Source organism: Balearica regulorum, chromosome 26 (assembly GCF_011004875.1).
Source record: "Balearica regulorum gibbericeps isolate bBalReg1 chromosome 26, bBalReg1.pri, whole genome shotgun sequence".
NCBI lineage: Eukaryota > Metazoa > Chordata > Aves > Gruiformes > Gruidae > Balearica > Balearica regulorum.
In genome coordinates, this window is record NC_046209.1 from 1,915,227 (window position 1) to 1,942,820 (window position 27,594).

Genomic DNA, 27,594 nt, shown 5'->3' on the forward strand with positions numbered 1-27,594 from the left:
GCGGGTGGGGGGGAGGCAGGCGGGGCCGGGCCCGCTGCAGGCGGCAGCGCGGAGCGGGACCCTGAGCGGGCCACCGCCCCCGCCCGCTTCATACCGACACAGCGAGCTCCGCCCCCGGCCGCGCAGCCCTCCCCTTCCCAGCACCGATTGGCTGCCGCCACCGCTTGTCCGCGGCCCTGCAGCCACTCCCCGCGCACGGTACTGCCCCTGCCGCGGGGATTGGCCGTCCGTCAGGGCGGGCCCCGCCTCTCGGGGGCGCAGCGGGGAGGGGGAGGCCTGGCGGCCGCGGGGAGACGGCGGCTGAGGCGGCGCCGAGCGCGGAGTGGAGCCGAGCCGGTGAGTGCGGGCCGGCCCCGGGCCCCTCCGCCCCGCGGCGGGCGCTGACACGGCCCCGGGCGCCCATCGCCGTGGCCTCGCTCCTGAGGGCCGGGCGGCCCCGGGCCATGTCGCGCCGTGCGTGGCGGGGTGACATTGCTGCGGCCTCCCGCGGGGTCACCGCCGCTTCGCCCCTTGTTGCTCTCCGTGCTGTCCCAGCGGTCCTGCCGGGGCCGGCGGGGCTCTGGCTTCTCCGGCCGGGCTTCCCCGCCGCCCGCTTCTACCCGGGAGTTTGGGGGGGCGGGGGGCGAAGCGCCTGGAGCCGCGCTGGGAGCCGGCCCGCGCTGCGGGAGAGCGGCACCGGCCTTTGCCGTGGTCACCGCCGAGCTGCGGCACCGCGCAGGAGGCCCGGCCCGCCCCGGGGTCGCGCTGCCTGCGGGCTGCCCTCCCCGCTGCCCGCCCTGCCTGCCTTCCCGGCCCCTGCCTCCCTGCCCTCCCCGCTAGACACCTTGCCTGGTCCCCTGCCTGCCTCGCCACCTTGCCAGCCTCTCCCACCGCTCCTCTTGCCTGGTTCTGGCCCTCCTGCCTGTCTCCTGCCTGCTGCCTTGCCAGCCAGTCCCGCTTCGCAGGTGTGAGGCGAGTGGCTGTGTCAAACGCGTCAGGCTCCTCTTCCCTTCAAAGTCTTTTGATCAGAGCTGGGCTCAGATGAGTGTGCGTCTCCAGGTGCATGCTTAGGTGAGAGATGTGATTTTTTTTTTTTTAGTTTATTTTTTAAGTTGATGTGAGCCTGAGAATAAGGCAAACCTGTGTTTTTCCGCTGAGGGGTAGGTACCAGAGGGTGTGGAAGACATTAAATGCCGATCGCTCGATGTCTTCTGCGTCTGTCCTATTTCAGCGTAAGCAAAAAGTTGCAGAGCAGGGGTGACTTTCCTGCTTTGCCTTCAGGTGTGGAAACGGAAGAAGCATCTCGGATTTGGTTTAAATTGCCACACAGAAGGACACATGGAAAATGCTGGAAATGATTGCACAGGGTTAATAAATGCTGTTCCACCTTCTCTGCTGCACGCAAACGTGTAACTTGCTGTACCGCAGATATGGCAGTTGGTGCTGCAGTTGCTTTGTTGACCTTAAACCTGTGCTGCCCTGAAGTTTGGAGGAGCTGAAGATGTGTTTGTGTTTGCTGACTGTCATTTTCCTGTCAGCTGTTAATTTAGCAAACTGCGTAAAGTGGGTTTGGAGTCTGCCGTCACTTGACTTTTTTTTGTGTTGGGTTCTTATACTTCACGGTCACATTAACAGCAAAGCTTTTTTTGGAGGTTGTGTGCTCCTCCGATGTTTTTCCTGTGGTTTGATGAATTTAGAATGTTTTGAAAACATTCTGGTTTTTTAAATGACTCTAGCTTGGGAGAAGGGTGCGTGCGTAAAGGAACGGAAGAGATGTCTGTGGGTGTTGGAAAACAGCTGAGGGAGGAGAGACTGTGTAATAAGGGTACCAGAGGGTTAGTATAATCATACCAACAACCTGTGGGTGAATGGATTTAAAAATAATCTTATGATTGGGTGGCTAAAACACCAGGGCTGAATTCTAGGTAACTCTGAGCATCTTTATATCTTTCTAGAGCTCTGGATACTCAACATTTATTTTTCTTTTCCTCAGCAAATCAAAATCATCTGAATGTTGGTCTTGAGGAGAGCTGCTGCGGAGAGGGGACTGGGGCTGTCCTGGGTGTTGGATTTCAGCAGGAACTCTCTGGCCCCAGTGATTGCTTCAGGCAGGGGAATTTTAGCTCCTGATAGCGCAGCAGTATGAGTCAGGAGCTGCAATAATTTCTTTTTGCTTGACCTGCAGCTAGTACACTGACTTAAGCAGTTCCCACTGAGGGTGCGTGTTTCAGGCATATCTGGTGCGTTAAACTTTGCTTCAAGAGGTTGTGTAAAACATAAGGTGAGCACTAACACAGCCTTGAGTGTGCGGTTACCTGATGAAGCAGATGGGCTTGGTACAGGTCAGACAGGTTTGCTGTTAGAAAAAAAAAAAGCCCAGGAACCAGGAATAATTTTCTTCTAGTAACTTTGCAGCTAATGGTAGGAAGATGCGATCGGATTTGTACCTTTCTTATGTGAAACTGATACAAATATGTCACAGTGCAGTGCTTTCTCCGTTTTCCAGGTGATGTATAAGTATTCCTGGTAGTTGTCTTGCGAAGGGAGATTACTTCTCGTGTTGTGTGGAAAGGTGAACTGATGCAAACAGCTTACTCCAGGTACACAATAAATAATAAGTGTTAGAGGAGTACTTTGCTCTCTAGTTGTGCTTTAAATCCGCTACTCCTTGCTGTTGTGCAGTTAATGATGAAGGCATGTCTGTGTCATGTGTTAGTGCTGCTAGGCCCAAGTTACCATAAGGTAATCAAACTTAATTGAAATCTGCAATGCTTTGGCTAAGCAGAGTTGATGCTTAACTTTGTGTTAATTTTTGTATCATTTAGAGTAAGTATGACAGACAGCGGGGTGGGTAACTTGCAGTCTAGCATGACTCTGTCCAGTCAGTGTGGAAAGCATTGCTGTTAGGAAATGACACCTGCTTGGCACACTTGTGGGTGGTTCTGCTTAATGATGGAAGATTTTAGTTCTTTCTTTCTTTATTTTTTTTCATAGGCAATTTAAACTGCTGGGGTTTTAGAGTAGAGATTGTAATTACCCGTTATTGTGTTGAAATAGTTCCTGGCAAAGATTTGCTCATGTATTGACTGGAGGTTGTGCATGTATTCCAAATAATCTCAGTTTGAATTTAAAAAAAAAAAATCATCTGTGCTGGGATCTGTCACTTTGGGACCTCATATGTGCCTGTGGAAGCTTGCATTTGCATGGGCCTGCTGACCAAGAGGTCATATATAATATTTTATTGTCATTCCTTTATGACATTACTTTTGAGAAATAATTTTTGAGAGAAGTATTCAAGCTGGGAGGATGCTTGGGGGTTTGTGTGTGTGTGGTTGGTTGCTTGTTTATTTTTCTGCCTTCTGTTCCCAGAGGAAGGTGGTTGCTGTCTGACAAATGGAGTGGGTTGAGCAGAGGGCCCCTGTGATTCAGTCTCCTTGTTTAAGTGCTCTGTCCCTCCTCAGATAAAGCTGTTATCTGTCTTGCAGGTAAGACCTTGTCTTCAGTTTTTGGCTGTGGAAAGCATAGTTGAGGTGTTCCCAGCAACAGTCTTCTTTTAGCGACTGAAGAATGAAGCACTGTTCTTTCTTGCCAAGATTTTCTCTGTTCTGTGGCTCACTCCTTCCTTCCAAGCTTAGTTCAAAATGTGAGTCTCCTGGACGCTCTGAATAATGCAGCCAGCTTTGCTGTAGAGGTTTAGATTTAACCATTTTCCAGTGTTCAGCAACTGCCTTAATTCAAGTCAGGCAATCTAAAACCACGCAAAGAATTTGTATCTTTATCCTCAGTTTTATTGGCAGGCTTGAGTTGTCTCTGGCTTAGGGAGGCAGGAGGAGCATTTATTTTGTACTTTGGAGCTAAGAAAGCATGTAAAAAAAAAAAACCCTTAAACTCTTCCAGATACTGTCATATAGTGAGTCTTTTAGTTAAATTGTCAATGATTTTTTAAAACCTGACTAACAGTTTCTGTACAGACCTTTAAAGGAAGAAGTGCAATGGACTATTCATAGCTAATGTTTTGGGATCAGATTTGTATGCAGCTGAAGGATGAATGTGACTGAAGAGAGTTGAGTCTGCAGGGCATATATAGTTTTGATTTTTAATGGCTTAATCAAACTGGAAGGCCAAGACAGACCTCAAGGGGCCATGTAGTTATAGTTCACCCCCCTGTTCTGAGTATTTCAGCCCTTTTGTCTGGGATTTTCTGTGATGCCTTTGCTTCAAGGGTGAATTTAAGGCTGCAGTAATCTCAGCTCTTACCACATCTCTTTCTCTGTCAGGCTCAATTGCTCAGCTTAACAATTGAAGGAAACCTAATTGAGCAACTTCCCTGGGTACTGTTTAACTTCAGCCTGGGAAAATGTGTGAAAATTTCTGTGGGAACTCTCTTGGTGGTTTTTTTTTTTTTTTCTAATTTAATTATATGCTTTTGTTAGTGATGTTAACAACACAATAAAAAAAGAAGAATTAGGAACTGGATAGCTCTTGAGTAATGAGGGAAGCTGGCATCTCTGAGTGGAGTTATACCAGTGACTTTACCTGAATGAAATCAAAATTCTGCCCCAGAGGTGAACTGTGACTTCATCCAAGTTTGTGTAACAGCAATGCCTGTGAGCTCTAAGGTGCTGTACACAACTCCCAAGTATTGACTAAAAAAGTGTTCTGTGTTTCTGTACGCACCTTTTGTTGTCTCCTCAGAAGTAGTTATCAATCCTTGTTTTTGCTAGTAGTTAGAAAGAAGTGGATAGCAGGACTAAGTTTCTTCTGACTGATGAACACAGTTCATTTTGTGGGCATCAAGTCACAGCAGCTCTTGCCTGCTGAAACTATGTGGGTTTACCTGTCTGTCAGGACACTCCCGCGTCGAGGGTTCTAAACTACTTCTAAAATTACTACTGGGGTTGTTCAAGGAAAAAGCAAACGTTTCTTAGCAAATAGCTGCCATTGGATTCAGATAGCTGATGGTGCTGTTTGCTTTGCAGTGTATCTGCTGTTCTTGGTGGATAGATGATGTTCTTTCAGGAATCTTAGTGGTTTGTGACAGGTCTAAATTCCACTGGAGAATATCAGACAAACTTGTTTTTCAGTAATGACACGTTGCAAGCCAGTCTCTGGGCTGGATGCCCGGGCTTCTCCGGTTTTCTGGCTATGTAGTAATGTGAAAACTGTAATGACAAGGTCTGCTTTTGTAGTTAAGGTATTTTTTTTATTAACAGGTAGTTTTGGGTCTGCCTGGGTGTTGGCAGAGTGGGAGTAGTTAGGATGTTAGTGAAGCCTGGAAAGGATGGGCAGTGTGATTTCTACCTCCATCAGCTGTGAGGTTTGTGGAAGAAAAAAAAAAAAACCCCAACCAAAAAAAACCAAACCCCAAAACAAAAACCCAACCAGTTTTTCTCCTTCCCTTCCTGCTGCTCCTGGAAGTTGGTGGTGTTGATCTGCCATGGGAAAGTGTGTGCACAGCTGTTAAAATACATAAAGGAGGAATTTTAGGCAGGTCGTAGCATAATGATATGAAGCCGAACTTGTAAATGAGGTTTAATTTTGAAATACGGAACTGTAGAATAATCTGCAAGCCATTACTTTAGCAATATGTTTTTAATTGTACACACCCTAACTGGAGAATTTGTGTTTATTTCTTAGATGTGATGCTGGTCTCTGAAAGTCATTGGCTCTTCTGCTGAGGACCTAATTGTCTTAAGATTGTGTAATTTAAAATATGTTCAAATAAAATAGCTGGCATAGCGTCATGATCGGATTCACAAGTGGCTTGGACAGCTAGAGCTATTTTTTCTCTGAACCCCCACCCGCTTTGGGCAATGAACTGGCACCTGCCTGTAAGATACTCTTCCTAGTAGGTTGCTTTTATCATCTGAATAACTTGATTCTGTCTCGCCTGTCCTTTTAATCAAAATCACCACCAAGAAAAGCAGAATGTCTAACTTGTCAGAGAGTCAATTTGACAGCTTGATTGAACTTGCTCAGGTATTCATTAAGTGCCGCTAGAGAGAGCTGGGAGGATGGAAAGGAAAGACTAACAATGCTCTAGTTTTTCATGTGCAGAGCATATTCTGTGCATCTCCTGGTATGCGGGGAGTGAAACTTGTTTTAGCTCACAGATGTTTCTGCAATCGCTAGAACACGGGCAGGATACCTAGAAAGAGTCCCAGGGCTCTGGACCGTCACAAAGCAGACTGTTGCTGCTGAGTTCATCACTTTGTCTAAGGTGCCGTTGCCAGAAGCGAAGGGCTTGAGCTTCCCTGTCTGGCAGCTTGGTAAATAAGCTTTAATCTGTGACTGTGAATTAGCGTGGCTAAGTTACAGGCAGTGTTTTCTGATGGACTTGAAACTGGATGCCGGAGTAAGTGCTTTGTACTTTCGATAAACTATCACGAATTTTGTCGTAAAAGCACGGCGTATGTTACTCATTAAACCTCTTTAACTTTTGAACTCGCCTTCACCAGTGATTTTGCTTTCTGATTATATATTCTCTTAGGGGAATGATTTACTCTATAGCGTGTAGTACTGAGGAGTGTGGATCCAGATGTGTGACGAGGACCCGTGTAACTACAATATAAATAACACAGAAGTGTGTTATAAAAAAAGAAATCTAATCCACAGCTTTGTTTGTTTGTTTGTTTCCTGTGGCTTCATCAACGTAAGTAATGACTGTGTATGGGGCTATACAAAATACAAGGATTTAAAAATATCCAGCTGCTCCGTGTTGGGTTTCAGTGGATTACTTAATGAGGGAGTCAGATTGATATCTATGCAAAATAATGTCTGGCTTCTAATGGCCAGGCACTACGAATTCACACTGAAACTTTAAAGCCAAGCTTTGTTCCCTGTGGCTCCAGTGTGTGTTAACTGGTCAGAACAGCCAGAATTCAGTTAATAACTCACTGACATGAGAATCCAGCCCAACTCCAAAATAAAATAAAGCTGCCTTGCTTTGCAGAGAGCAAATGTGAATAAAAATAATAAAGGCTATTTTTGCATTTAAGCCTCTGCAAGTTTAGAGCCTATATTTACGTAGAGCATGTGAGCAGTTTTAATGTGTAAAATTGAGCATATAGACAGGTGTTTGTAAGATCAGGGCACTGGGCACTAAAAATAAAAAAAGAACATCTCTGAATAGGATCACAGAGAATATTGTTGAGTAAATGGATATCATCTTTACGCATGTGCATGTTCTAAAATAAGTCCAGGCTTAATATCATCAGTTTAGTTTTTAAAATTTCCTTTTAGTCATCTCTTTCTCAATCATCTTTCAAAATCATGTTTTAAAACAAATTTGCGTGTTGCATGCCTAAGCTCTTTAGCATGACTGCTATTTTTGTGGGTTTATTTTTGATAGCGATAAATCTGATATTGTGACCTACATTGCTTTCTTTGAGATAGCTAGGGATAATATCTCCACCTGTGATTTCTGTCATGCTCTTGCTGAAAGGCATTGTTGTACAGTAAATTTTCCAGGTACATGAGATAAGAAAAAGAGGAAGTAACTGCAGGTAGTAATTAGAAATAATCAACAATCTGTGTTCTGCAAAATAATTCAATGAAGTGTTCTGCTCCGTAGTGTTATGAATCATCTTTGGTCTTGATCCTTATGGGAGTTTTTGTTCACATGGTCTGATGTGACCAAGCTTCCATGATAGAACTTTTTGAGTGCAAACATTGATGCTGTTTAGGTTGTGCTTTGAACTATCAGATGTTATCTTTCATTAAAATTTTAAGTTATTACTCTCTGAGCATCATCCTGCAAGCTCCTCTTTTCAAAAACACCCTCAGGAGTTGTAAACACATTGATAATGTGTTTTCTCAAAACTCTAGCAAGTGATGTCTGGCATTTAAGATACCCAGGTGTGTTTGTCCTCCCTTAGACTGAGTGCACGGGTCATGCAGAGCTTCATCATCACAAATTGGTCATGCACGAGTACAGACAAAGCTTATCTGTCTCTGGCTTGGCGTTAATATCTCTGCCGCAGCCAAGGGGTTTTGAAAGTGATGTCTGGCACTAATTTATGAGAGCGATGTGGGGGGGAAAAAATAGGTCAGCAAGTATGAAAGGTGCTGACAAGCATGTAATATCTGGAGATTGTTAAAAGGGGGGAAAAAATAGTCTTAAGACGGCCTTTCCAAGTAAGCAAGCTGTTGTGCCTGAGGTTTCCTAGGCATCAGAGGGGGGCAGAGGTGAAGAAACTTGCTGGAGGACATGCAAGAAGGCTGTGGCAGAACTGGGGAGCAGTTTGGGAATTCAGATTTCCTAATACCACACTCCTTGAAAGGAAGCTAACAAAATGGAAACGTGGCTATTTGAGCGGGCTTGTTGCTTGGAAAACTGATCTTTACAACACCCCATTTGGGAATAGATTCGGAACTCGGAGAGGCCGCCTTTCTCTGCTAACTCAAGTTTTTCAAACTTTAGCTCTTTCATTCCCGCATATTTAAGTATGCAAAAATTGCATCATAAAACCCAGAAATATTAGAAAGATAGCTGCTAAAGTGATAGCTTCTATTTAAAACACTATCTCTGCATTTATACTCTGCAGCTAAGGTTAGATTGACCTTGCCTTTCATGAGGCAAATGAGAGCATGTATCACAGCAAGAAACATCTGTGCAAACTGCACTGATTCACTAGCTACAAGCACATGTGCATTGCAACTGTGAAGAAAGGGAGTTCTGCAATCACTGATGTGCTGCTTTCAGTCAAATGGCTAGCGTCATCAAAATAGCCTTTATGGCACGTGTGAGGCATTGGATCTATCCGTTTCCTAAAATAACCTCCAATTGCTTATGGCAGGCTTTCGGGACTTACTGCTGTGACTATTTTTTTCCATTTTCCAGGGCTAGGTTTTAAATTTCTACATGCCTTATCTAATATCTAGATGCTCAGCAGTCAGACTGAATATCAACCAAAATCCTCACTGTAAGCAATGGAAGAGGACAGGCCAGGATCTGATTCTTCTCTCTAGAAACCATGGATATATTGATGGTGTACCTTGCAGCTGAGTTCCTTGTGGGCTGAAAAGAGTGAATATAATTGATGCAGTTTTAACATAGCACCAAAGTACCCCACACATATACACTTGCGCCTTAAAGGAAGGAAATGGTGCTAGGATCCTGGAAATGCTCCTCAGCTGGGAGCTTGGGATGGAGGTTTTCATACTGAAAACGGCCCTGGGAGTAGTAGGTTGCTCTTCCTTCCTGTACAAGCTTTATACTACCTGCATATTTCCTACTTTTGACACTAACTCTTGCTTTGTTCTTGTTTTCAATTGAGGAGCCGTAGCTCTTCTGCCCGCTTGTAAGTGCAACTGTTATGGGTAATGGTGTGAGAGAAGGTCAAGTGGATTTCAAACGGCAGGATGTGGAGCCCATTACACCAACCCATCTCCCATCAGAGGTAAGAGCTGGAGATTGTTGGGTATATGCAATGGATTTGAGAGAAGAGCTGTGTGGCTGCTTTAGAAAGTAAGCAGCTCGGTGGGATTTGAGCTGTGGAGTCTTGAAAGAGCTGTAGTGTACGTGCAGGGCACGTAACATGTAACTTTTGCTTTCTCTGAGGACAGCTGAGCAATTCCAGCCCTCTGGGACAAGGCTGGGCATTGCTCACAGCTGACAGGCAGGCAGGGCTGCGTGTCTTGTTCAAGGTTATGTCTTGTTATGTCTTTAGTGGCAGAGCTGGGAAGAAGAATCTAAGTCTTGGTTTCCCTGGTCTTGCTGCTGCTGCTACTATACTTCTGCTGGAAACACTGAAAGAGACGCTGAACCTTGGTCTGATTTAGACCAAAACTCAGGCTGAAGTTCACACAGGGCTGCCTTTGCATGGCTACCCTTGCATTTAGCACCAGACAGGCAAAGACTGGAATGTAAAATTGAACTGAACCAAATATTTTGGTAATAAACATTAACTTTTCAGCTGTGAAACGTTCTGAAAAAAGAAAAATGTTAACTCCTCTTCTCCATGAAAAAACAAAGCATATCAAAAGTTAACATTCTTAAGCCTTGTCTTGACTTGTCTTTCAGTCCGTAACCTTCATGGTGTTAGATTTCAAGTCATTTACTTGCTTTCTGCCCATGTGTTACAAGAAGATAGCTGCTTTATAAATATGAGCTGTGGTAGGAATGTCAATAACGGAAACACTTCCATTTATCATAGTAGGAAACCTGTCTGGTTTTATTCTTAAGATCTTGGGAGCAATGTAGAAATAGGGCTTGTGTGTTACTGGAAGGGCAAGAAAGAAACTTACCTTCTGTGCATGGCTAAATCATGAGGAGGTAGTGACTTAGCTTTTGGAAATCCTAATAGAGAGAAAACAGCACATGTAAGAGCTGGCAGACCTTGGAACTTTGCATCTTGGCAGATGAGTCTAATCTTTGTTCTTCGTGATCTGACCAGGAATTTGCTTGAAACTTTGAAGGGAATTTTGACTCGAGTGCTTGAGAGGGGGTAAATGCTGCAGCAAAGGTAAAATGTTACAACTTTTGCTTAGGATTGACTGTGCTGTACTGACCAATGCTGTGTTCCAGGGTAACCAGGAGAAAAAGAAAGTACTCAACTCCCTGATGTCTGGTGCATTGGCTGGTGCTGTTGCTAAAACTGCAGTAGCTCCACTGGATAGGACAAAAATCATGTTTCAAGGTGAGTCCTGTTGGCTTTTGCAACATGCTCTTACTTTATTGTTAGCAGAATCCAAAACAGCTTCTCTGATCTGTTCAGCCAGCCTGTTCTCCAGTGCTTTGCCCTCCTTCAGCCTGCAGAGACCTGGCAGGATGCAGACAGAATAGCAACATTATCACAATGAATCGAGTCTAAAAACCTATTGTTTTATCCTTGGTAGGATTATTGCGGGTGTCATCAGTTGTGCATCTGGCCCGTGCTATTGGATCCAAGTCTCTCGTGGTAGTCAGCAAGAGTTTTGCTGTTTCAGTGTAACGCAGGTATTGCTGGTTAGAGACGATGACTGCAGCTCATGAATGTCGACTGACCACGTGTATTCTGTGACAGAAGGGAGAGGTTTGGAGTGCAGAGTAGACACTGTAAAGGCAGCATCTGAGGGGACGATTGGTAACACTCTGGGTTTCTGTGTCTGTGCGGTTTGGAGAAATAAGGTGGGGAGGGGAAAGGAGCAATGTAAGGAGATGCGGTGACACTGGAGGGGGGTAATTGAGCTGTTTGAGTTTCTTGCTAAAGGCTGGATGCCAGGCTGTGCCTGCTGAAATGTATGCAGTCTTTTCTACTCTGAGTTGCATTATATTGCAGCTGAATTGTTTTGGTTAGAGTTGAAGTTAATGAAGAAAAGTACTGCAAGAGGCATTGAAGCCGGCATACCTATCTTCGTATTACAAAGCCCTTTTTGGAACCCCTAAAGTGTGTAACTGAAAATGAAATTCATCTAATTGGAATAGAAAATTCTCACACATTTAGCAGGATTTTGGATTCAGCCCCATCATGGGCTCTGTTCAGTTCTCCTGTTTTGGTGCAGGAGCTGTCAGCTACACTAATTGTCCCAAAGGAAAGAGGGGAAGCGTGCAGACTGTTAATGCAGTAGACATTTGGTGAGGCCAAGAATTTTAAATCTGGTTGACATCCCAGATTAAATTAATTGGGTAGGTTTAATTTAATCCCTGGATGAGATTTAGTTTTGAATTGACTTTCATTTGACATGATTTTCATTCTCAGTGTAGTAGAGGCTGAGGTCTGGAATAGTGGGGATGTAGATCCGGGAGTTCGAGCTGTAGGGAGCTAAAGCCTGGGCTGGCTGCAGGCTGGGATTGCAGCTGTGACCAGATGCTCGTGCAGCAATGAGTACGCGTTGTGCTTTCTCACCAGAACAAACACTGTAGTTCATCTAAGGTTGGAAATGTCAGGATCAGAGGTGAGATGGAAACTGCAGAACTGGGGTGAGTCAACAGCTGTCCGTATAAATCACTGTTAATTTGTACAGGCCTATGTTTATTAAAAGACCTGTTTGGTTTGGCCCATTAAACTTGCTGCAGAGGATATGATTAAAAATATCCCATTCTGACCAATTTCTTGGTATCTAATGAATTTCTTAGTCTCTTGCTCTCCTGAGGGTTTTTACTCTGGGGTTTCTTCCCTACCTGAAAAGGGAAAGCATCTTTGGGTCATGTGAGTGTAGGAAGGTTGCCACTTGAACAGAGACTGAAGAATTTTCCTGTGCGAGAGGGAAAAGATCTCTTTTCCATTGCACAGCCAGCTGCAATTGGTTATCGAGGTGGTTTTATTTCTTAAATAAAAAGTGTTGAATTGCATAAAGGAGCAGTGTGCTGAAAATGTATTTGCATGTGATTGTTTGATACACTTGAGAGGTTACAAGTCTCAAAGGAGTTTGAGAGAAGCTGCAATAGACACTTAATTGGAACCATGTTTCATTAGCATTGCTGTTCAGGTTTTAGCCTGGGTTTCCTTCCTGCTGTAGGAATGTTACAAAACAGAGCTGCTGTATGCCAAATAAATCTTGCTTCCAAATGCTTTGTGTATTACATAGTTAAAGAGATGCTGTCAGTTTGAATGGATGCAAGAAAAGAAACTGAGTGTTTATTTGAGTTTTGCTGGGATGAAACCATTCTTGCGTGGAGCCTCGCTAAGCAGACCCGTTCTTTGCTGGATTCTGGCATTAGGCTGGAACCTGTGCATGGAAATGCTCTACTACAATAAATGGTCGGTGCGGGTTTGTTGGGGTTTTATTATTATTTATTCATTTATTTTTAGTGCTTTAAAGTAAGACGTGTGACAGAAACTGAGCATTTTCATAGCAGTAGGTGGAAAAATTAACTTATGTGCTAAAGAGAGTTTGGGAGCACTTGCCTGTGGAAAGTCTTTGTTTAAAGAATCTCTATTTTTCTCTTGCATTAATTCTTTTTCTTCTGTTTTTATCCCTTAGATAAAATGCCTCTATGGTTTATTTGATCCATCTAAATGTATTGCAAGACCTAATTCTCACTTTTTCTTTTTAGTGTCTTCAAAAAGATTTTCTGCCAAGGTGAGGTGATGTGTCTGTCTCCTGTTTGACCTGAAGTGTTTGACTAATGGTAGTAATAGCCCTAACAGCATCTTTCCTTTGTATTTATTTTAACTTTCTTGCTTGTGCTTTATTAGCAGCACTTATAGTGAAAAAGCATAGAGGGGGAAAAACTGGAAGCTCATTCATGTTTTTGTCCACTGCTTAGCACAGAGAGGCCTCAGTTCATGCTCCAGGTTCTACCTGTGACATGACAGTAGAAGTTGCAGCATCGCTCAGGGCTTTGTTTTATTAGACCTTCTCCTCTAGTGATTGTTTTCTTTCCCCCAACCACCGTTGTTTCAGAGTCCCTAAGATATTTGAATTTGGGAGCTGATCGCTGTCGTGGCTTGCTGAACGTTTTGATGCATGTGCATTACGGCTGTTCCATGTGTGCTGTGCTAATATGTGTAATCCAAATGTTTCTGTCTTATACTAAGAAGATTAATTTGGGTTGAGAAATGGTTTATGCAAACAGCAAGCCAGCTCTGTGCCTTGCTTTTGGAGGGAAAAAGAAGATGTCTTGAATGTAAAACTCTGTCTTCCTGGCTCTGGTTCTTTTTCGCTCTAATGTATCTGATTCAGTCTCCCCAGAGAAGACATTTTAGTTGTCTTATTCTGGAGTCAGGGTTGTGAGCGTAAACAGCTGATACCAGCTTACTGTGGCTGGGGTGGGATGGAGGATTTGGAGAGGTTAAGCTATAGGGTCACCTCTTCCCCCTCTATTGTTTGGACTCCCTCTTATCATGATCTCCCTGTCTGACCTTTGATCGGTTGCCTGCAGGAAGCCTACAGGCTGATTTATCGCACCTACCTCAATGAAGGCTTCTGGAGTCTCTGGCGAGGAAACTCAGCCACCATGGTCCGTGTGATCCCTTACGCTGCCATTCAGTTCTGTGCGCACGAAGAGTACAAGCAGCTCCTGGGGAGTTACTACGGCTTCCAGGGAAAGTAAGATGCAACGTGGCTTTGATCCTTGCAGAGGAGGATAGAGCAGTTTGTGGGACCGTAGATTGTAGGGAGGGAGCACGTTTCCCTACTTTGTGCAGGCCTGCTGAGTTGAAAGCTCTGTTGGTACAGAGTTGTGCCGGCCCCTCTCGTGGTGGCTTTGCAGAACAGGGTGTGTGAGGGGGCTAAGCAAAGGGCTGGGCTCCTAGTCTTGCACAGGGGAGATCTTTGTGAGAAGAAGACCCTGTCTTCTAGAGGCGTGAGCAAGAAGTGGCCTAGACATTGAGTTAGCACTTCCCTGTGCTGAGAGTGGGCAGGCAAAACATAGAGCTTTTCTTTGCAGAAGAAGCAACGGGATCCAGCCTTGCGCTGTTATCTGAGCCATGCGTGTGGCCTGGGCCTCTTGCTCTTGGGCTCATAGTGTCTGAGACACCCCAAGTCAGGCTTGCTGTCCTTAACAGATATTTCTCTAAGCCTATGTCTTGAATGGCTGTGGCAAACCACAGCTGCTTCAACCCCCACCCACCCACCGCTCTTCAGTACACAGGCAGGGAAGGGATTCGGTAGCTGATAGAGTAGAGCCATCCTCAAAAGCCATGTATTATTTCCATCTCCAGGTGATCTGTTTGGTCTCTTCTCTCACCTTACTTTAGAGCGCTGACACCCTTTCCTCGATTCATTGCTGGCTCTCTGGCAGGCACAACGGCTGCCATGTTAACCTACCCCTTGGATATGGTCCGTGCTCGAATGGCTGTCACGCCGAAGGAGATGTAAGTGCCTAATGAAAGCAAGTACAAGCACCACGAGCAAACGCAGAACTTTCTTTTAAGGTCAGATGACTTTATTCCCATTTTCTGGGTCACTTCTTGCTCGGAGCCTTTGGTGTAATAAACTTCTTAGTGCTGGGGTCTGAGCACTGATTAAATGCGCAGAGTCCTGGTTAGTCTGGGGGCTGGAAGGAGATTGATACTGAAAGACCTCACTAGTAAAACCTCTGTGTTGGTTCTTTAGGAGGCCAGCTGGCACAATGCCTCAGGAAGAGATCTAACAGCCAGGAAAGCATGTTGTGATAGGGCTACAGGAGAGCTGGTGACTGGCTTCTCCATTTGTAGACAGGCTTCTGAAATCCCTTCTGAGCCGTTTGATGAGCTCGGAGCCAAATTAATTAATTGTTGATCCTTCAGAAAGTCCTGTTGGAAATATTACTGGTGTATACAGTCACTAACCAGCGCAGATTTGGTTTTCCTGTGTCGACATGCTAGGTACAGCAATATTGTTCACGTCTTCATCCGAATATCCCGAGAGGAAGGATTGAAGACATTGTATAGGGGATTTACACCAACCATCCTTGGAGTGATTCCGTATGCTGGGCTTAGCTTCTTCACCTACGAGACACTGAAGAAACTACATGCAGGTAAAGGCAACTTGGTTTGTGTTGAAATAAAATGCTGTAGGCTTTTGGCCAACTTGAGATGTTTGAATTCAGTGGTACAAATCCTTTTCCTGGCCCTGATGCCAGTTGCAAAGTTCTGTGCTTGTGAGGGATGCCTTGTGCCTCTCTCTCTCCAATTCCAGACTATGAAGAAGGCAAACTGCAGAAAAGCAGTATCTCTGTCTTGCAGAGGAACAGGAACATGCAAGTCCTGGGTGCAGAAGGATGTGGTTACGTACCAAGTCAGCTAACAACCAAGTTGGGAAACAAAATCTCAGGAGCTCTGGCACTCAGTACCCTCTTTGGCTCTCCGTCCACTTGACCTTAATCATGTGTTTATTACAGAAAGCTTTCTACACTCTGCTACTTTCTCTTTCCCAGATCACAGTGGGAAATTGCAGCCATCCCCTCCGGAGCGGCTTTTGTTTGGTGCCTGTGCAGGCTTGATTGGCCAGTCGGCTTCTTACCCCCTGGATGTGGTTCGCCGACGAATGCAGACGGCGGGGGTTATGGGACACACGTACAGTTCCATCCTTCTCACCATGCAGGAGATTATAAGAGAAGAGGGACTAATCCGTGGCTTGTACAAAGGACTCAGCATGAATTGGGTCAAAGGTCCAATTGCAGTGGGAATAAGCTTCACAACCTTTGACCTGACGCAGATCCTTCTCCGTAAATTACAGCACAGCACTAATGTTGAAAGGTAGTAGCTTAATCCCCACAGCCCTTGCTGAGGAAAAGTACAACACGTGTAGAAAGAGCAATGCTAGCATTCCCTCACTTTGTACGTGCTCTCCTGCAGCTGAGAACTTACCTGTTGGTTTGGTTTTTTTCTGTTGTTCTTTTTAGTGAGCCTCTGAGTTATGTGGAAACCTCGACCTGAAGCTAACCTTTTCCTAAACAAAATTCTTCTTACAATTCTGCAGAACTGAGTCCTCTAAAGTAGCTGCCTCACCCTTGTGTTTTACTCTTTGATACCAGGAGTGGAGCCTCTCAAACAAACATGTGCTGCTGCTGGCTCCTCACCTGGTCTCTGTGGGCAGGTGAAGTGGTGGATGATGAAAGAGAGGACTTGGTGCTTGGAATGAGCCTCTGAATGTGGAAAGTGACTGCTCCTGGTAGGCAGTTTGTAGTTACTGAACACGTGTTAGCTGGAGGCAGTCTGCCAAGTGCAATATTCCAGTTAGTCTGTAGGGAATTCCAGATTCCTCTGACCTGTAAGCATGGGTCTCCATAAAACAGGACACAGCAGGATTTAACAGGTCCGGGTCAACTTCTTTTGTTCTGCAAGCTGGATGTGAGCTCTGGCTGGAAATGCTGCCCTTTTTCCAATGTTCTTCTCATTTCTGGGTTGAGTTGCATAAAATATCCCTTGCTTGCAGCGTCCCTCTGAGATTACCAAAGACTGCAGGCAGCGGGGAAGGAAAGTTCTGAGCCGTTTTGTAAATTAAATTCTCATGTTTGTTGTCAGTGCTGTTGAGTAGGGGCTGCGCCTGGGTCCACAAACTGGATTGAGTCGAACTGCAGTAATGCTTTCGGGCTATCCAAACCCTTCCGTTGTTGTCATGGTCTTAAAAGCAGCGTTTCCCGAGGGATTTGGCAGACTGTAGCATTGATGCACTAGAAAAGGAAATGTTACATACTTAAAATTTAAGCAGTTTTATCCTTCAGTATTATTGTCGCCGCTTTATGCACGTTGCAAGAACAAACATCTCAAAGATGCACGTGTGATAGAGCTATCCTGAGAGGGCTGTTCACGTCTGGTGAATGCAGCCTGGTAGTAGCCTCAAGCTGCTGGCCCTGCTTCTGAACAACCTTGTTGTCTTTTGGTGCCTGCTGTGTAGGTTGTGTTGCCTCCGTTCAACAGTCCACACCTAAACCCACTTGCTTTTATGCCTAGAGTTCTTCTGGACCAACTGGGTCCTTGGGAGAATGGGCACCACAGTCAGTATTGACCCTTCAGAAATTCTATCTAGTGCCAATCATTTCCAGTCACAATTTGAAAATGAATGGTAAAGTACCTTTCAGTGTTTCTATTTCAAATCAGTTTTCGGGGAAATGGAGATTTGGGGGTGGTTTTGTTTTATGTTCCATTCCTCTATTAAATTTGGAGTGCAAGAGAGGTCAGAGCAAACTTTAGACTTCTCTGATAATCAGATTACATAAGCCAAGATTAAAAATCCCTTTCCAGCTGATACAGTCTGTAATGTATAAAAGAAAAATAAGGCATAATTTAAAAGCTATCCTTTTCTGGTGTATATATTTTAGCTGTTGTAGTTTGAGCCTTGTGTCATGGCTTTATTAATGAGAATGGAGTTATTTGCACAATTGGTAGAAATAGCTTTCTCCTTTCTTTTGTCTTTGCACTTGTTCTTTGGAGCATAACTTGCTTCTAATGCCAAATATTTCCCTAGGAGTTGAGCACCTACACTTCCATTTTGCGAGCATGGCGGTGAACCAGCATACTGAAGTATTAGCATGCATGTTGTTCCCAGAACACATTGGATCGATCATATGTTAATGGTTGTGGATGGGTGGGGTATTAACCTCAGTAATTTCTCCCTCCAAGCCCACAAATGATGATTTCTGTTGTAAAACTTGACTGCAGTCACTGTTTTACCTTGTAATTAAAGAAACATTAGGTGGTGTTGTTTTAAGAGTCTTTAGAGATGATAGCCATGGATTCTGTATATTTTTTGCTCCCATTGCTAATGGAAGATGATCAACCGTTCTCTTCATTTGGGTGAAGTTTTGTTTAGTCCTTTGCAAGAGCTCTGACTTCATTTCTCCAATGGAGAAGCCGATTACTTCTGCTCTTGTCTTTATCTTGTCTGGTCCAGTGAGGAAATACTAAGGCAGTTACATCCTACCACAAAAGTGAGGTACAGACCAGCAATTAGGTGTGTCAGCAGTTGACTGTGCGTACATGCGTGTGTGTGTCTGACTGTGTGTACAACCCGTGCTGAGTTCTCTCTCAGCTTGGAGGCTGCCAGTTCAAAGCCCAGTCCTTCCTGCACTATACGAAGACGAGAGGAAGCTGAACTGTGGCATCCAAGTTAGAGTGGGCTCCTTTGCTCCACAGTACGGTAGGTCACATTGGAGACAAGCGCAGCAGACCTTGTCTTACAAGATGCTGAGCATCGCTGAACCCCTATGGTAACAGAGGTGGCTTAATTCCTCCTGGGTCCTGACTGAGAAAGGATTTACACTGGATGACTAGCCTCTTGTTTGGGACTGAACGGGAGGGCAGATCTGCACATGGTACCTTCTGTCTCGTCAGGAGTGCAGCTAGTATATTAAACGAACAGGAAGCCTGCGGAGGAGGCAGCTTCTGGCTGGCTGACCCCGGCATTGCCCACCTTGCAGCCGAAGCGCGGTGCAGGCAGCTCATCTAGAGCCTGGGGACTCTGAGTGAGAGAAACAAGACCTGAAGCACAGCCAGACTTGGAAGCATTTGGCTCGGATAAGTTGTTCCTTAATTAGCAGCTGCACCTGATTTTAATTCAATGGGATTTTAGCCAAATGTGTTTTTCCAAGTTTTGCAGGCTGAGTGTTTGTTCAGAGACTGATCTTTGAATTCAGTCTGTAATGGTTTCGGTGCTTTTGTTTCCTGGGCAAAAGTGTTCAGAGTAACTGTGTGTTATTGCTTTGGGTTGTTTTAAATAGCTGCTTTGGGGGGTTTTTTTCTTCTCTGATTTGAATGTAGAAAAGGAGAAACAGAGTGTTCTCTTCCCTTCTCTTAATCCTTGCATGAATTGAGACATGTTCCAGATCTCTCTGCTGCCTGGAATGAGTGCCCGAGGAGTTTTGGGCATGTTGATTTGGAAAGGGAGGGTGCCTGTGTGCTGGCCAAGAAGGTCCATTGCCTTTACCTCTGAGAAAGGAGACAAGTGTAACAGGAATCTTCTCTAGTCCTTCTTTACTTTAGAACTTCTTTACTACCCCAAATTCCCCATTTTTTTTTTTTTCCATCTTCTCAAATTCCTTGCTTTTATTTTCAAGTCATGTTTCTGATTTGCTCCTTAATGCATTACCACCAAATATTAATTTGTGCTTTTTTTCCCTTGTCTATTCTCCCTCTCTCCCTGCTTCTGCACCTTTAGTCCCGCACTAGCACTTCGAGAAAATCAGGTCCAATGAAATGCATCCAAAATGACAAAATTGCTTTGATAACGATGCCCGAACAGCCCGACTAGGCTTCCCACTCGCAGGCAGGGATGTTTGCCTGTGGGAGCAAGAAGTTAAAGGCACTAGATGATGAGGCTGAAGGTTTTTTGGGTTTTTTTTGAAAGGTTCTTGAACTACTTGTCCAGCCTTCGCTTCTCTTAGTATCTTTCCTTCGCAAGCTGTGAAATGCTGCCACTTTGTGTCGTTTCCTCTTTCTCCTCTTTCGGTAACTCCCCATGATGCCCACTTGCTCTGTGAAAGTGGCTGTTTGGGTGGCTGGCTCGGGGAGAGCTTGTCCTTCTGGGAAGCTCAGAGAGTCCCTTAGAGAACTTAAATATGTGGGAGGTGGGATCTGAGCTGGCTTCTTGCAAACCTCTTTGCCCTGCACGCCCCGTGCAGACCTCTGCCAATTCCCTGGGAAGGCAGAACTGCTGAAGAGCGAGCTGGCTGGTGGTTGGCAGGACCATGGTGGAAGGATCAGGAGAGGACTTATGGGTTCCTGAGGCATGAAGTGACTGCAAGCCATGGGGTGGGTCTGTGGTGTAGCATTGGTGCTCCATGGAAAATCTCCAACAGCAGTTTCATAGCTTCTGTGGAAAAGTAGTGGTACTTCCGTTAACTTCTTATTGCCTTCCACCCAGAAGGACTCCAGCACTATTGTCTTCACCCTCTGGCGTCTTTAACATGAAAGCAGATGAGGCACAAAATGAAACTTTGAGCAGAAGCACTGTGGCAACCCGAAGCGAGTCTGGTGCCAGTCCTGGGCGGGCAGGAAGGGGAGGAAATGCGGTGGGATACTTCCCATGCCATTTCCCGAGTGCCTGACAGGGTACTTGGGCTCCGCAGGGAGCCAGGACGCGTTACAGACCTTCCCTGCCTGGACTGGGCCAGAGGAGGAGGTGGCCTTCCTACAAAATAGCCTTTTATTTTTTATTTTTTTTGTAGGGGCTGATTCCTTCCACTACCCCCGTCTCCCCCTTAAATGCCATGTGATGCAGGGTTTCCCAGCACTGTTCACTGCCTGTGTCGTCTATGCATATATTAGCACAAACACTGTTAAATGCCTTTTGTCAAGACGTGTCCTCACCATCAACGTGTGTGTGTATGCGTGTGTGTCAATTTTGACTGCTTTTCTTGGATCTGGAGTTCTATTTTATTGCAGTGAAGACACTTTGTTATATAATGTTTATATATTTTAAGATTTGTGCCAAGAGAGGATGTATATTTAATAAAAAATTATAATTGACTTTGCAGGCTCTCTGAGGGTGTCTCTTATCATACGCTGCTCGTAAGAGAGAGGGGCCCAGCACATCTGAGTGGATTTATTGAGGGACTAAATGGGGGGGGGGGGGGCTGTGGCTGGGGGCACCTCTTGTGGGGTGTCCCAACCGCACACGTCTCCTGCACACAGAGCTCCCCCCAAAGTGCACCAGTCAGTGCTTTGGGCTTTGCATGGAAGTTGGGAGAAGCCTGAAGGAAGGAAAGCAGCTCTGGAGCTGGCTCCAATCCTGTGGTTCCCCCAGAGGAGCCTGGTGCTGTCCCCAGCGCCGCAGTGTGGGACGGGGACGGGTGTGCAATGGCAGCAGGTGGCACTGTCGGCTTAGGCATGGCCCGGCGGCTTCCCCGAAGTTGGGGTCCCCTGCGCAGCTCTTGGGGCTTTCAGCCGCATTGCGGGTGTAGTGTGGATGTGACCCTGCGGTGCCTTGCACGCTAGGAGAGTCTGAGCAGTGAGTCTGATCCTGCCCTTGGAGTAACCTCCTTGTAGCCCACTGCTGCTCTCTGCAAGGCAGGGCAGAGCTGATGTCCTGCTTGTACCCCAAGAGAAACTGAGACCCAGACACCGAGACTCGCACCGAACCTTGCAGGAAGGCTGTGGCAGAGCTGGAGAACGGTCCCTGTCCACCTCCCCTGACCAGCTGCCCCTCGACCGTGCCGGTTGAAGTTAGCGTCGCTACCTTCGGCTTTCTGGCTCCCTGCGTGCAGGGGAGCATCCACCCAGGTCGGTTTGGGCTGCTGCCCACGGAGAGAGCTGTGATTAGCAACTTCCCGCTGCTCCAAGCAGGAACATCTCTGCAGGATGCAGGCAGTAAGGACTGCAAGGGGATCTCATTCTGGGTGGCAGTGGGGTGGGAAGGCAGGGCTCAGTGCTTCCCTGCCCGCCGGGGCACGAAGGAAGACCCCCCAGGAGCTGCTGCACCCCAAGCCTCCTCCCCAGCCTGTGGTTTCTGGCCGAGTGCAGCTCGGTGGCCACCGAAGGTGGGTGTGCACCAGGGGAGCAGGGCGATGCGAGGCCAGATCCGGGTCACGGCAGGGACTCCCAGTGCCGGTTTGGATCCTGGTGGCAGTGGAACCGCTGCGGCAACAAAACCTCTTGGTCCCAGCCGCTCCTCTCTCCGCTGAGAGCCTGAGTGTGGCCCTTTGCGGAGTGCAGCCCCATCCCTATTCTAAATAAAGCAAAAATACAAAGAGTAAAAATGATTCTGGGGAGAGGAAGATGGGGGGGCACTTTCATTTTATTTGATGTGGCCCAATTTCAGTGCCTGTGGATCTGTCTCCTGCTCTTGGCTAGTCTATCAGTCATTGTCCCCGCCTGAGAGGGTCACGTCTGGGCAGATCTCAGGGGAGGAACTGTCTGCATGTCTGAATGCAGCACAACCCCAGGCCCTAGCAACCGTCCTCCTGCCGCGAAGGCCTCCCTGCCAGCTCAGCCCCCGGCTGCTTCCTCCACATGCTTAAGGAAAATTAGATAAATGAGCCATCAAGGCAGTCGGACTAGGTTTTAATGGGACGGCGCAGGCTGGAACAAGTCCCTCTGCATCCCGGCCCCGGGGGGGTGGGGGGGTGGAATCGCTGCTTCTTTGCACCTTTCCACCCACGTCTTGGTGACAGTGCTCCGGGAGCCGAATTCCTCCTAGTCCTGTGCTGGTTAATGGTGCTGCTCTGGGTGCTGGTTTCCCCAGCTGTTTGCAAAAAAAAAGGGGAATTTCCCCATAATTTTTTTGCAAAAAGGGCTTTTACTGTGTCCGCAGCCTGGGTACTCGGGAACCAGGCGGAAGGCTGTTAATGCCAGGCAAAGGGCTGCCTTCTCGCCTCGGCCCTTAGCAAGAGGGAATTAAGACCGTTACAAGGCTATCAAATAGGATCAGAGCTCCTCTCTCTTTCTCTGAGCAGCCCAGACCTGCTAATCCTTTTTCACGCAGCTGGACCAGCACCCACCGTGCGGTGGGGAAGGGACAAGGGGCTGTGTACCCTGTGTGTCCCCCGCATCGGTTCCCCCCCCCCCGCAGCCACCGTGGGGCTGAGCAGCGTGTTACCAGCCCGGTGCCGAGGGGGAGGAAAGGAAAGAACAGGCACCAAATCGGGCTGCGATGGGGCGAACGTGAGGTCTCCTCCTCGAGTGCGATGGGGCCGGGCTGCAGGGTTTGTTCAAGTGCTCAGCCTCTTCCCCTTGCTGCAGTAACGCGTACGGGGCTTTGCTGCTCACCCACCTGCCCAAAGGCAGCTGCCCTCCTGCCGTGGGACCCCCTGCCCTGCCCTGCCCTGCCCAAGGGGCTTCAGGGCTGCAGAGAGCAAACAAAGCAGCAGCTTTCAGCGTGGGAAACAGACTCTGGGTTACTTATTTATTTCTAAAACAGCCAACAGCCGAGGCTGCTGGCCCTGAGGATTTCACACAAAGCAGAGGGATGACCCCAAGAAGCTCCAACCCAGCTGGCCAGAGCAGCGACCCTACAAAAATACACTCACCCTCAGCCGGTGGAGGCAAATGCTGGGCAGAAAACCCCCCAAGGTCTGTGCTGGCAAGGCAAGCTGTTGCTCCAGCCCGGCTCCGAGGTCTCTACCACACAAGGGCGATCCCCGCCGAGTCCTCGGCCAGGCACGTGTCGCCCAGGCTGCCCTGGAGAAAAACAGCAGCAGCAGCAGAGCCTTGGGCAGGCACGATGGGTCAGAGCGGGCAGCAGCAAACCCGGCTGCGGGGCTTCGGCTCCTCCATCGCTGCACGGGGCAGCGAAGGGGAAGAGGGGCCGGAGGGATGCGGCCCAGAGCAGCGGCGGGGCGAGAGCAGGCACGGTGGTGATCGGCAGCGGGAGCAGGCGATGCCCGCGCCAGCCCGGATGCATAAAACCCGTCGTGCCGAGAGCTGGTGGCAGAAACGTCCCCACGTGTGTGTCCACGTGTGCCACGGGCAAAGGGGGAAACCAGCCAAGGCACGAGCAAGGGCACCAGCAGCCGGGCACCGACTGCGCCCCGAGGCAGGTCCCAGCCCCCCCAGTCAGGAGGCCGCTAGGTACTGGTGGAAGTAGAGGCCGAAGAGGCTGGTGACGACCTGGCAGGCGGCCACCCACCAGGTGAGGAAAGCGAAGAGTCCGCGGAAGAAGAGGGGGGTGAAGATGCCACCCAAGACGCCTGTGATCTGCTCCACCGCAGCACGCACATCCTCCCCGTCCTTGCCGCTGGGACGTGGCGGTGCTGCCGTCGCTGCTGGAGGGAGGAGAGGGGGCTCCGCGTACAGCCCCCACGAGTGGTTCCCTGTGTGACAGAGGGGACGAGTCCGTGGGGGGGAGTGGGGTCGGTCCCTGCGCTGCAGCCCCATCCCCATGCTACAGCCATGCTGGTGGCTGAGTCCCAGCACACTCGCTGCATGCACTAGGTTCATGCCAACTGCAAACCATGTCTTGAGAACCTGGGGCTGCCTCAGATGCTGATGGCTTGATGAAGACTTGCAGGTCTCATCCAGCCCCTCCCGAGCCCCCGTGTCCCCCACCTTCCCCTTGCCACCTCCTTACCCAGCGTCTTGAGGAGCAGCGTGCAGTGGAGGGTGAGGATGACGGGTCCCAGGTACTGCAGGCTGACCACGGAGACGTAGCAGTAAATCCTTGTGATCTGCAGACAGGCGGGCAGCAGGGATCAGCAAGAGGCCGGCAGCCGTGCCCAGACCCACGCTCCCATCCCGGCTCCCACGTCCGGACCTTGCGCTGGATCTCCAAGACGGTGATGCGCCCGGCTTCCTTCTTCATCTGCTCCACCCAGCGCTCGGCCAGGCCCAGGTATGCCTGGAGGTGATGGCGGGTGATGGCCAGGCGCAAGAGGCAGAGGCCGACGATGGTCCAGAGGCGCGCGGTGTTGTAGGCAGAGTCCGACATGCTGGGGCAAGAGGAGGGGGCCGTCAGGAAGGTCCCGGGGTCCAGAAAACCCCCTGCACCCCAGGGAGGGTGTCTGATGGGAGATGTGATGACAGCGGGGAGGATGGGGGGCTGCTGGAGTTGGAGGAGGTGGACTGGTGCACCTGTGCCTCAGTTTCCCCTCGGAGCATGGATGCCAGGGCACAGAGTTGGACCCACTGCCCCACTTACATCTGCACCGTCTGCTTGCCCATGGGCGCGTGGAGCAGGAAGTCCCGCGAGATGGGCTTGATCCACATCACCACCACGAGGACGGGTGCCAGGAAACTCACGTGGAGCAGGACCCTGCGGCAGAGCCGTCAGAGACCCCGACGCAGCCTGGTGTCCCCCGCTCCCTCCATCCCTCCGCGGGCAGGGACCGGTCCTCACCCACACCCCCTCTACCCTCTCCCACCACCAAACCTCCTCCCCACCCCGCAGCCACCGAGCTGGGGGGGGGGTCCCGGCCCCCGAGACGCCAGCACCGACCCCCTCGCCTCCTTCCCCACCCGCAGATTTCACCCAACTGGGTCAGGGGCTTGTCGGCCGCCATCCGGAGAGCGTCGAGGTGCGTCTGGGCCAGGCGCAGCCCTGGGAAGGTCAGGCAGGCGCCCAGGAAGGAGCACAGGGCCACCAGCCCCAGCTTGAAAGCCAGCCTGGCGAGGGGCAGCCTGCGGAGAGAGAAGGTAGTGCGGGGAGGATGGGTCGGCCCCGGCCCCGGTCAGCTCCAGAGGGGTTTTAAAAAACCTCCCAACCCCCCCGTTTCCTCCCTGCCCTACCACCAACTCACGTCCAGTCCCAGCCCCGCTGCTTCAGGATGCTCTCCAGGTTGCTGCTGACTCCAGCCAGGCCTGCGGGGAGCGACCCCCCCACACACTATGAGTGGGATGCCCGCAGCCCCCAGGGACCACCCGCCCGCCCGACTCTTCCCGTCCCCCCTCACCCACCGGGCTCGAGGCCGAACTCCAGGTAGTCCTCACGGATGACCAGGGCCACCATGGCGAGGAGGAGGAAGAAGAAGGCGAAGGTGAGGCAGACGGAGCGCTCACCCCCCTCCTCTGAGCGGAAGTAATGGCGCATCACCATGAAGAAGACCTTGCTGGGGGGCGGCCATCAAGGAAACTGGGGACTTTGGGACCCCCCCGCTCATTAGCACGTTGTAAAGCATCCCCGTCGTTGGGCCACTGCCACCTTCTCTGGGGGCAAGGCTCTCACTGGGCACCTTCACAGCTCATCAGTGAGCGGTTTATAAACCCATACATTTAAATTTTCCACCTCAACAGGCTTTTAATGGGGAAAACACAAGGATGGAGGGCTCCCTCTCCCACCCATCGGACCCAGCGGGTGGCAGCAATCCCACCCCGAAAGCCGGCAGAAGGATACATGGAGAAGATGACCGTCAGCAGGCACCAGAGCACCCCGATGTTCGTCTCCTTTTGGGGGTCCGCCAGGCAGTAGTAGCCTTCGGTGAAGATGTACACGGCGGTGGAATAGACAGCAAAATCCACGAACCACTGGTACTCCAGGAAATAACGCAGCACTGGTGTGACAGAGGGACATGTCACCGCACCACGGGGACCCAGGCATGGCCAAGGGTCCCGGGCGATGCTGGGTGCCAGGACGCCTGGGTCCCGCATGCAGAGGGAGCGGTGGGTTGCACGGGGGGGGTTACCGAGAGCATCCACGGCAGTGATGGGGCTGGTGTCCAGGCGGAGGTCGATGTCCCGGGGCACGGAGAGGGGCTTGTCATCTGTCATGCCGTTCATCCTCCTGCAAGGGAAACCCGGGCTCGGGACAGTAGGCAAAGAGCTGGCTTGTCCCTTGTGTCCCACGATGCCGAAAGCCCCTTGCGTGGCGGCACGTCCCCGGCTTGGGGCTCCTCGTCACCAGCCCCGAGCCTGTCAGTGCCGCACCTCCCCACTGAAGTCCCGCGGCACGTCGGCATGACTTTCCATTATCACCAAAACAAACTATTTATCGTTTTAAGTCCCTCCTGCCTGTTGAAACTGCAGGCACGAGCCCAGCTGACCTGTCCCGCTTGGTCTTGGGGCGCTGCTTGCCTGCCAGGGCGCAGAGCTCCTCATCTGATGGGTGCTTGTAGCGGTGCAGGCTGGAAGGGAGCAGGTGGGTGTCAGCAGTGCCGGGTGTCCCCAAGGCCCCACGGGGACGAGCAAGGAGGGACGGGCCACGTACCTGCCATTGCAGAGCAGCCAGCGAGCAAAGGAGCAGTGCGGGGCCATCTTCTGCATGATGCTGGCTGCCAGCAGGCTCAGCACCACCTGCACCCCCATCACCGCCTGCACGGGGACACCCTCAGGGATCGATCCCGGCACTCGAGCTCCCAGAGCCGGGGGGGGGAGCTGGGGAGCCCCCCACCAGCCTGCAGTGCCGGGGCTGTCTGCTTCCCCCAGGCCCCATCCCTGCTATGGGTCACCCCGGGTACACCCCCCCCGCCCCGGGCTGGCTCCCTGGGGACGTGCAACCCCCCAGGACAGCCTGGGCATGCACCCTGCCGGGGTGCACCCCTAGGCATGCACCCCCCCTAGGCATGCACCCCCCCTAGGCATGCACCCCCGAGCATGCACCCCCCCCCCCCCCCCCCGAGCGTGCAACTCCGCCGGGCTGGCCCTCTCCGGATGTGCACCCCCCCCCCCGGACAGCCTGGGCATGCACCCTGCCGGGGTGCACCCCCCGGGACAGCCCCTGCACGCGCCCCCAGGCATGCCCGCTCCCGGCACCCTGGCTATGCCCCCCCGGGCAGACCCCCCCGGCCCGCGCTCACCATGCCGGGGTCAGTGCAAAGGCGGCCGCAGGAAGCCTGGTCGCCACCGCCGCCGCCCCTCGCCGGCCAATCCGCTGACGTTCTCCCACTAATTGGCAGCTTCT

General features: G+C 49.6%; 2 protein-coding genes across 6 annotated transcripts; one reads left to right on the plus strand and one right to left on the minus strand.

Moving 5' to 3' along the window:
• The first annotated feature begins 232 nt into the window (after positions 1-232).
• SLC25A42 (solute carrier family 25 member 42) lies at positions 233-20,800 on the plus strand. Of its 3 annotated transcripts, none has more exons than XM_075776362.1 (8): positions 233-336; positions 9,258-9,380; positions 10,508-10,619; positions 12,959-12,984; positions 13,787-13,953; positions 14,604-14,720; positions 15,213-15,364; positions 15,764-20,800. In XM_075776362.1, the coding sequence occupies exons 2-8, from the start codon at positions 9,297-9,299 to the stop codon at positions 16,087-16,089; spliced, it is 984 nt and encodes a 327-aa protein (XP_075632477.1). In that variant the 5' UTR covers positions 233-336; positions 9,258-9,296; the 3' UTR covers positions 16,090-20,800. The 3 variants fall into 3 exon arrangements, with proteins under 3 accessions (XP_075632477.1, XP_075632479.1, XP_075632478.1); XM_075776363.1 differs by lacking the exon at positions 233-336 and adding an exon at positions 5,842-9,163; XM_075776364.1 differs by lacking the exon at positions 14,604-14,720 and having other exon boundaries at positions 259-336; positions 15,764-19,263.
• Positions 20,801-23,152: 2,352 nt separating this feature from the next.
• Positions 23,153-27,585, minus strand: TMEM161A (transmembrane protein 161A). 3 transcript variants are annotated; one of them, XM_075776613.1, is made up of 12 exons: positions 27,491-27,585; positions 26,902-27,005; positions 26,738-26,818; positions 26,381-26,478; positions 26,092-26,248; positions 25,656-25,807; positions 25,499-25,559; positions 25,236-25,379; positions 24,901-25,014; positions 24,517-24,691; positions 24,334-24,430; positions 23,153-24,076 (listed from the first exon to the last, which is right to left on the minus strand). In XM_075776613.1, the coding sequence occupies exons 1-12, from the start codon at positions 27,491-27,493 to the stop codon at positions 23,820-23,822; spliced, it is 1,443 nt and encodes a 480-aa protein (XP_075632728.1). In that variant the 5' UTR covers positions 27,494-27,585; the 3' UTR covers positions 23,153-23,819. The 3 variants fall into 3 exon arrangements, with proteins under 3 accessions (XP_075632728.1, XP_075632726.1, XP_075632727.1); XM_075776611.1 differs by having other exon boundaries at positions 23,456-24,076; positions 24,517-24,763; XM_075776612.1 differs by having other exon boundaries at positions 23,456-24,076; positions 24,517-24,763; positions 26,902-27,004; positions 27,459-27,493.
• Positions 27,586-27,594: the final 9 nt, after the last annotated feature.